The sequence below is a fragment of the Anoplopoma fimbria genome, chromosome 15 (assembly GCF_027596085.1).
Source record: "Anoplopoma fimbria isolate UVic2021 breed Golden Eagle Sablefish chromosome 15, Afim_UVic_2022, whole genome shotgun sequence".
Lineage (NCBI taxonomy): Eukaryota > Metazoa > Chordata > Actinopteri > Perciformes > Anoplopomatidae > Anoplopoma > Anoplopoma fimbria.
In genome coordinates, this window is record NC_072463.1 from 9,224,591 (window position 1) to 9,234,541 (window position 9,951).

Genomic DNA, 9,951 nt, shown 5'->3' on the forward strand with positions numbered 1-9,951 from the left:
AACTGGTCATTATGGGGTTGAAGCTGCTGATGTTTATTCCGTTATCCTTTAAGTTTGACAATGGTCATACCAAAAAAAAAATGGTGAAGAACTATTTTTACTAGAAGTATTGTCTCTTAATTAATTGTGCTCTTGGCAAGATGAAAAAGCACTCCGAGTGGCTCATTCTCACTTATTAACAGAGCGTGTAAACACACAGATGTGCACGAGAGATGATGGAGATGGCGAGAAAAAAACCGGGTAAAGTGAGAAAAGACCCTCTTAAAAAAATACCCCTTACAGCCTCAGTTTTTTACTCAGTTATAGTGATTGGGATAAAATAAAATTAATAAATATAAAACAACGAGAGAGAAAAAAGACAAAACTGTCCTTGTTCAGTCCGAATCCCACAGTGGTCCAGATAAAAGCTTCGTCACACCTCTTCCTGCCAAACACTAGCTTTTTTTTTTTTATCATCCTTCTCTAAACGGCACAGATTCCGTTGGCATAATGTGTGACACCGGATAAATGCGGTTTTGAGTGTTTTATTGCATGGGTGTTTGAGAGGTATTCTTCTATTAAACACAAAAAAAAGGCATTATGGGGAAGTTTTGTAAAAAATATATCACACGTAGTCTGCAAGAGGGCCACCGTCAAGCTGCTGCTCCCAGACTGCAAATTCCTGCATTCAGCCGGAGGACGATGTGTGTGTGTGAAACCTCGACGGCGAGAGATTGAGTGCTGTGTATTGGCTTTGAAGTTAATTTGAAAAAGTGCACGTATGCGTCAACTATAAGCAATATCACCTGTGAAGAAAAAAGAAAAGTGCCGCTCAGAGGCAGGGAGCGCGTGTGTGTGTGCGTGTGTGTGTGTGTGTGTGTGTGTGTGTGTGTGTGTGTGTGTGTGTGTGTGTGTGTGTGTGTGTGTGTGTGTGTGTGTGTGTGTGTGTGTGTGTGTGTGTGTGTGTGTGTGTGTGTGTGTGTGTGTGTGTGTGTGTGTGTGTGTGTGTGTGTGTGTGTGTGTTGAATCATCATTACCTAGGGATCTGAGTACACGGCCAGACATCATTAGGCTTTAAGGCGAGAAAGTCTCCACGGCACCAGTTCTGCAGTCTGCCTGACCCAGCAGACACGACAGGCAGGCATGCCGTTTAAGATCATTTATTTGTGTGTGTGTGTGTGTGTGTTTATGTGCATGTTATTTATTTATTTTCCCTGGTAATATGCCTGAGCCTTCATTATAGCTGCAGCCATAACTTTGATAAATCACTTGGGCTCGGGGCCCTCACTGCTTTCACAGTATTAGAAAACTAATTGAAATTCTCTTCCGCCCCCTCTCTTTCTCCCTCTCTTTCTCCCCCTTTCTTTTTTTCACCCTTTCCCTCCTTCTCTCCTCCCGTCTCTGTTGCGAGGGCCAAACCGTTCGCTGTTATTTCAGTAGAAAAGAAGCCAAGAGGGGGAAAATGTCATCACTGATTTAATAGGCGTACACACACACACACACACACACACACACACACACACACACACACACACACACACACACACACACACACACACACACACACACACACCAAAAAATGCACACTGCACTCTGGGGAGTGTTAGGAATCCTGATAATGTCATCATAGGAATCTCCATAATGTACCCCGGTCTCTGCCGGCTCCAGTTGGACTGTGCCTCTCCCCTCTCCTGATTTTGATTAGATCAGGGATGAGATTTGAGGTTTAGGTTGATGGGATTTGGAGTTTAGATACTTGTTTCTATGGCTGTGATCCCCCCGCTGTCCCAGGATTGAGGGTCTGTTCGGTTCATCGCCTGGGATCTCCCAGCTGCCACTGGATTTAGGGTTTAGTCGTTTCATTGTCCATGATCCCTCTGCTGCTACTCGATTTGTTTCATTTGAAGGGATCTCTCCGCGCTGCAGCTACATTCAGGGTGTGGTTGTTTTGTTGCGCAGGATCTCCCAGATGACATTTGTTTTGGGGGTTAGTTTGTTTTATTGTCCAGGTCAGGATCTGCTTGCCGTTGCTGGATTTAGAGTTTTGTTGTTTTATTGTGCTTCTCTCAGCTGTTGCTAGATTTAGGGGGTTTAGTTGTTTTGTTGTCCAGGATCTCCCTGTTGCCACTGACTTATGTTTTTTTTTTGGTGGGGGTTTAGCCACTTCTTTTTAATATCCAGACACTGCCGCTAGTTTGTGTGACACTTGGGGCTTTGTATTCACCCAGCAACCCCTCCTCTCTCACTGGGTGAGCTTTGTAGTGTGAAGCCAAAGATTTAGAGATGGAAGCAGAGAGTCTGTGTGTATATGTGAGGAGGATTGTGTGGACCGGGGCCATTTCGTGGAGTCCTGTCAGCACACAAAATTCTCCCTGAAAACATTCCTCTGACGTGATGCAGGCCCAGGAGAGGAGGGCAGCGTGTGGGCCTTTGTGTATTTTTGACCGGCGGCATGTGTCTGTTGCCCAGACAGATCCATACCATCGCTGCCAGACACACTGCAGGCACATAACACACACACACACACACACACACACACACACACACACACACACACACACACACACACACACACACACACACACACACACACACACACACACACACAAGTTCTGTGTGTGTTGTTAATGAGGATGTGTTGATTGATTAGACTGCAGTAATTAGCTGGAGTGTGAAGGCCTGGAAAGGTCTCCGCTCTGGTGGGAGTGTCCCCTCTGGAGAGACATTGAACTGGGCTATGCACCGTTACACACACACACACACACACACACACACACACACACACACACACACACACACACACACACACACACACACACACACACACACACACACACACACTTCTGAAATGAAACAGTCCCATCCAAATCTTATATGCAGAATGAGTCATCTCTCACAGCAAACCTAAGACTTAGAGGAAGGGTGTGTGTGTGTGTGTGTGTGTGTGTGTGTGTGTGTGTGTGTGTGTGTGTGTGTGTGTGTGTGTGTGTGTGTGTGTGTGTGTGTGTGTGTGTGTGTGGTGTGTGTGTGTGTGTGTGTGTGTGTGTGTGTGTGTGTGTGTGTGTGTGTGTGTGTGTTTCAGAATCTGAGGCATTAGGATGTTTGCGTTGTGGAGATGTGTGTTGCAGAGTGAGATGTGCTTGTGCCAGCAGTTTCTTTTCCTGCAACGCGTGACCGAAAACACTGACCCGACCCTCCGCCTGACATCACCTCTGCTTCCTTATTTCTAGTTTGACTTCCTGTCAGCTGACCGGATTTTACTTTGTGCATCACAGAACTGCTTCCAGTAAATGCAGATAATATGGTATTGAGTTTGTCATCCTCAGTCTTTACCTCTTCCTCCGACTGAGTTCTGTGGATGTAGACTGAACTGCTGCAGTAAAGCGTTGTAAACAGTGCCACCACATGGTCGACAGAGGAATGACAGATTATGCAGTGTTTTTGAAAGAACTATCTCTGCACTTTTAGCTTTTAACTCCTCTCATCTATGTTTCACTTGATCTGAACAATCAAGAAATGACTCATTCCCAAAGGAAAACAAAAAATAAAAAGGCAATAGGATTTATTTAACACATGAACTTGTTTTTATAGGTTGCTTTCCGGCTGGATTCTATGTTTTCTTGCATTTTAAATGAATTAATCAGGCTTATATCAAAGAAACTTTTTTAAGTCACGCAATAATTTGTTAACGTGAATATTTCCTCTCTTTCTCATCTTCTGTACCTCCCTACTTTCCTTTCCCTTCTCTTCTTTTCCTTCTTTCTTCGTCCCAACAGGAAGTTCTACTACATCACTCTGCTGAGGGACCCGGTGTCTCGATACCTCAGCGAGTGGCGGCATGTGCAGCGGGGAGCCACGTGGAAAACCTCCCTGCACATGTGCGATGGACGGACCCCGACGCCCGAGGAGCTGCCCTCCTGCTACGAGGGCTCCGACTGGTCGGGGTGCACCCTGCAGCAGTTCATGGACTGTCCCTACAACCTGGCCAACAACAGACAGGTACAGAGAAAACTGCTTTACCTCAATATAACCACACCGGTAGCTATGATACTTAACAATAAAAAACCTCACACGATAAGCTTCAAATTATTCTGCAGGGTTGTCCTGTTGACAATCCTCTGAACTGAAGCCAGTGCAGTTGTGTTTAAAAAAAAAAAAAAAAAATGAGACAGAATTGGCCACGGATCCTAAACCATTCAACTTTGGTTTTGGGCTTCTCCTGGCTATTTGTACAAAGACTCTGTAACACATCAAAGAGCAGCTGATTTCAGCCATCATGCTGCCAATCATCACAGCCACCTTGCTAACACCTTGCCTGACCTGACTCCTCTCCTGCTTGACAGTTTTGTTCTGTTCACCAAACAGATCATAGCACCGACATTGTCACACATCCAAGCCCATTGGAAAATACCACCACAGGGAATATATCTCTGCAGAGGAAATGGATTCCTAGCGTCCTAGCTGAATTTTTCCTACAAGAAATCAAAATGTAACACATAGATAATGAATGAGAATGGAAAAGCCACACACTCGTAAACCATTTAATTCTATGTATATTAATTTCTCAACAAAACAAGTTCTTGTATTTTCATTTCTTAAATTCAGACTTACTGCACTCAAAAAAATGTGAAAAGTATAAGATGAGATGAACACATGCAAGTTTACTCTTTCTCTCTTTCTCTCTCTCTCTCTCTCTCTCTCTCTCTCTCTCTCTCTCTCTCTCTCTCTCTCTCTCTCTCTCTCTCTCTCTCTCTCTCTCGCACGCGCTACATGCATGCAGTCAGGAGTTCACCTGCTGGCCATAAACACCTCAAATTCACACCTGCTTTTCTGATGGCTTTCTCAGTCTCCCAACTAAATGTGTTGGCCAGCTTATCTCACCTGAGCCTGGGGCTGTTATTACTCAGGGTCCCATGGCTTATACATGTGGTACACACACACACACACACACACACACACACACACACACACACACACACACACACACACTCACTCTTGAGGCTTCCTGTTGAACTCTTGTGAATCCAAATCAGTATGCAGTCGCTGCTCCTGCGCTGTAGTCCAACAGCTACAGAATATACACTCAGTGATGAAGTGATGTCTCATTTTGGAACAAATGTACCAGAGTTAAAACTGCTTTAGTACAATGCCTGATCAAGGAATCTGTAAGGCGAGTGGTTAATGATATGAATAAATTATTGTAAATGCAAAAAGACAAACATCCATAATAACAAACTCAAAGTGAAGTGTAACATTTTTACTTCTTCTAACTGTTTAAATTATCTGCTCTTTATTTTTGTTTTTTATGCATTCTGTGCATGAAAGGTGATTAATTAAAATTCCTTATTATTTAAAATAAAATGTGAATTATTTTTGGCCAATACTAATAATAAAACAAATCAATAAATAAAATCACATTAAATGATGGAGAATCTGTATTTTTACATAATGTGTTTTATTTGATAACTTGGTAAGATTTAGAGCTTCAACTCAATTATTCAATTGATTCATTTTTTCAGTCATAATTAAAGCACAAAAGGCCAAAAAAGTTTTTGTGCTCCAGCTTCTCAAATGTGGCTGTTTTTTTACACACATTTTCTTTGACATTAATGGGAGAAGATAGAATATGAAATAGTAATATGAAAAGAAGTAAAATTGAATGGATTATTTTAGTAGATATGATTAATGATTAATTGAGAATGTAATGTAAAATAACAAAGGATAATGAAAATAATTGTTAGTTGCAGCCCTAGTTAGATGATTATCAGTTATCTGTTCATTTTTTGTTCTTCATCATTTCAGCTCTATTTAGCATCAACGCAACACCTGATTGTTTGATTGTCCCTTTTTTAAACGTTCTGCTCTATAATCTTTTCATAAAGCCTTTCTGACGCTGAAGTTCAAACACAAGTCCTTGATTAAAAGGTCGTTCACACAAACATCCACCCATTTCTATAACCTCCTTCACTTCCTGTTCCTATCCACAGGTGCGTATGCTAGCTGACCTGAGCCTCGTCGGCTGCTACAACATGTCCACGGTTCCAGAGAAGAAGAGGGCCCAGCTTCTCCTGGAGTCGGCCAAGAAGAACCTACGAGACATGGCCTTCTTTGGTCTGACGGAGTACCAGAGGAAAACCCAGTTCCTGTTCGAACGGACCTTCAGGTTGCGCTTCATCAGGCCTTTCATGCAGTACAACAGCACCAGAGCTGCAGGGGTGGACTTGGACAACGCTACGGTTAGTGCTGCTGCTCAGTCAACTCATGTAGATTTAGTTCTGTGGGCAGGAAAAAAAAACCATTCAACAGGAAAGGATGGATTAGAAAGTCAGTGGAAGAAAGTATCAAGGTACATACACTAAATACAAATTAAAGGTCTTTTTTTACGTGAGAATTTCCTTTTTTAATGCTTTATACTTCTACTCCACTACTCCATTTGAAACATATTTACTAGTTACTGTACATAGTAAAATCTTACAAAAAAAACCACAATATGTTTATATAATCCAATGCATTATTGAAGATTAAACCAGTATATCCCAACCTTTTTGACTGATTCCTTACAAAAAGGTTGGGAACCAGGTAGTTTATGACTGGGAACCACTAGGACCACTAAGCAGAACAAGTTCTTATACTATGTTATAACCAACAACTTTCTAAAAAAATAAACATGGCAGCCTAGGCACATTCACTCACAGACTAGAAAATTGAAAGAATATTCGAAAATGGAAAATAATCTGAGAGAAGAAAACTAGAAAATGAGAGACAGAGAGGAACACAGTGGTTTTATATTACTGTGAAATGAGTTGGGATGACTGTCACCATTAAAAAAAACGAAAACAAAACAGCAGCTTCAAACACGTTCTTCACACTTTGATTGGTCCAGTGTGGGAGTTCTTAGGCTCAATTCCCAGCAAAAGAAAAAAAATCCTCCAGCACACAGCAGACTGGTGATTTAAACATCAAAACCAGAGAAATAAAATATCCCCTGCTGACAGACACTGTGGAAAGGTTATGCGGTTATTATTACAAAAAATGAGAAAATATCACTCTGTAAAAGTCTGACAGGTTGGGGAGGCTGTGTGTGGCATTTTGAGTGAAAACTTGTTTTTTAAAATTGGCGCTCAAATAATATGCTTCCAAAGGAACTGCATGAAACTATGACAGTATTTAATTATTTCTTAGGTAAATAGAAGAATATTGACTTTACTCTCCCCTGCAAAACGGTTGAAAGCTCATTTATACCCTTTCACATCGAGGTCCCAGTGAGTCATTTTTGATCGAAACTGGTTTCCAAATTATGTGACGCCTTTTCTCTGATACATGAAGCCTTTGTGACGACTTGAGCTCCGTTCAGTCTTCCTCGCTTCGTGCCGCTGTCCCCCCGTGCTGCCGATCAAACATCTCTAATTTTCCAGCACTGTTGCAGCACGCCGTTTCCCTCTGATGAGGCACACATGTCTCATAAATGAAATCCAACACTCCATCACAGATTTCAAAGGGATTGTCTTAATTAAACACATTTCCCCCTCCATGTTGAGTCCACACACACACAGCGGATGATACACGCCAATAGACCCAGCTGCATCGCATCGCACCGAACATCAAACACGTTTCTGTTATCTTGCTCCTCATATTGCCAACACACTTTCTTTCTCTGTTCCCTTTTCTCATGTTTGAAGTCCTATAAAGCTTTTGTACAACAAATGTCATGTATTAGGAGCGCGCCACAGCAGGAACGTTCCCCAGGGAGCCAAGACCCTTATGAGGAATTCAGGATCCCTAGGTGTCTTCCTATACAATAAACGCACGCAGGTTCTAAAGAGGCTGCCCTTTGGGTTGTACTCTCTAAAGCCATGTTCAGATCTACTTTAGCCCTCTCATTCATTTGAATATGACTTTAGACTTTAGTTCCTCAGTTTAGTTCCATAGATTCTGAAACTATTTGGTCTCAAATGGCTAAAACTTTGTTCTTTTCTCACCTATCTTTCATGTTCCTTCATGACTTCTACCTCTTCTAAACCCAAACATTTCATCTGTTCCCCTCCTCGTTAGGTCCAGCGTATAGAGGAGCTGAATGAACTGGACATGGAGCTCTACGACTACGCCAGAGACCTGTTCCAGCAGCGCTACCAGTACACCAGGCAGCAGGAGAGGCGGCAGCAGCGCATCAAGAACCACATGCAGCAGAGCCACCAAGGCCTCGGCCTGGGCGTCAGCCTGTGGCCCTCCCACGGCCGGCAGAGCTCGGTGTCGACACTGGAGGACGGCGAGGGGGAGAGGGAGGAGCGGGAGGAGGGTGAGGAGGGAGGCAGAACGGAGGAGGCGGGCAGCAGGCTCCCCACAGAGGACTACATGAACCAGATCATCAACCGCTGGTAGCAGCAGAATGAGAACAAACACACGGACACGCATATGTAATGTGAAATACACACACACACACACACACACACACACACACACACACACACACACACACACACACACACACACACACACACACAGAGCGGCGCCTGCATCAAAAGACCCAAACGACTGACAAACAGACTTTACTGGAGAGTTGGGCTACGGGAATGAGAGTCGCAGTGGTTGCTATAGAGACCTGGGCTTGGTCGATTGCATCAGCTCACATTATTGAGGTTTGCCCAGTTGTTATTAGCACCCGCTTGCCCTTTCTCCCTCCCTTCCCCTCTGAGTTTCTCCGTCTCTCCTGTCATCATTAATGAGTGGAGGAGAGATATTTTTAAGAACTGCTGACAGCCGAGCGTCTCATGCATCTCTCCCGCCTCCTGTTTTATTCCTCTCGTTCTCTGTGGCCTAATATGGAGCATGAGAAAAAATAAAAATTAAGTCTGTGAATTCCCACAAACTCTTCGCAAAAGGACCAGTCTACTTCCTGGATACTCCAGTTTCAGAAGAACTGGGACTGCTATAAAAGTATGCTAATGGCTGAGAACAAAGAAAGCGTTTGGAGAACAGCAGAGACTGAACCTGAGAGAAAGAAGCAAAGAAAAGTTGGACTGAGTCGTGTAATAAAGCTTTCTGCTTAAAAAAAAAAAACTAAAAAAAAATCTGCCATTTTACCCATGAACACGCTTTTGGTCATGAAATAATGACTCATTCTCATTTTAGGATGATTTATTTGTATTTTTCCTTTTTGTTTTATGCTTTTTTAAAGCGGAATTGTAATAACACTGAGACCAATATTGCTGCCTAAAGAAAAGTGATTCCTTTTATTTCTTTATTTTTATTGTTTTTTTATAAGTCAAAGCTAATGGATCGGATTGATGTACAATGGACCATAGCCATTACTGAAGCCTTGCATCTTGGGTGGGAGACGTTGCCTGTTTCTCTGTTGAAGGTTCTCAAAGAGCCTGTCGCTTAACAACTTCATTTTTCTCTCCTCTCCCTCCTCTTTTTTTTTTTTTTTTTTTTTGTGTCTCGGTCCTGCAGAGAGTGACAGCCAATTACAGAGTCGAATCTCACATAGGTGTGAAGAAATCAAAAGGCGGGGAGAGGAGGGAGAGGGGGGGAGGAGGGAGTCTGTTGCAGGGTTGTTGCCAGGAGCCGTGCTGTGTGAGGGACAAACACTTCGGAAACCTAAACTCAGAAAAATAAAACGCTTGAGATGGGAGTTGTGGAACTACTGGTCACCATGGCGATAGTGAGCCCTTTAATGTAGTGGGTGGCATTTTCAATTTCTCAGGGGGGTTTTCTGACCAAGAGCCGACAACGAGCCTCCTTCCCACCTGCTGAAAGGGCAACAAACACACACACACACACACACACACACAGCGGCGGTGACCGGTAGTTCATCAGTGCGGCGGGTTTTACCCAGAAGAATGAGCGGGGCGAAGTAGCAGTGCCTCTATGTACTGGGATCATAGTTAACATAATTATTGCCAGATATTACGTCTGCATTATACTACAGTAATTTCTCTGACTACTCGTGTGTGTGTGTGTGCGTGTGCGTGT

The 9,951-nt window shown here is 43.2% G+C and overlaps 1 protein-coding gene across 1 annotated transcript in view; it reads left to right on the plus strand.

Annotated features, from left to right (window-relative positions):
• Positions 1 to 9,400, plus strand: part of hs6st1a (heparan sulfate 6-O-sulfotransferase 1a) — a 53,641-nt gene extending 44,241 nt beyond the window's left edge. Inside the window, exons 2-4 of the mRNA XM_054614019.1 lie at positions 3,756 to 3,978; positions 5,967 to 6,215; positions 8,032 to 9,400. Of these exons, the coding sequence (XP_054469994.1) occupies positions 3,756 to 3,978; positions 5,967 to 6,215; positions 8,032 to 8,358 (799 nt within the window). The 3' untranslated portion in view covers positions 8,359 to 9,400. The remainder of the gene's footprint in view (positions 1 to 3,755; positions 3,979 to 5,966; positions 6,216 to 8,031) is intronic.
• Positions 9,401 to 9,951: the final 551 nt, after the last annotated feature.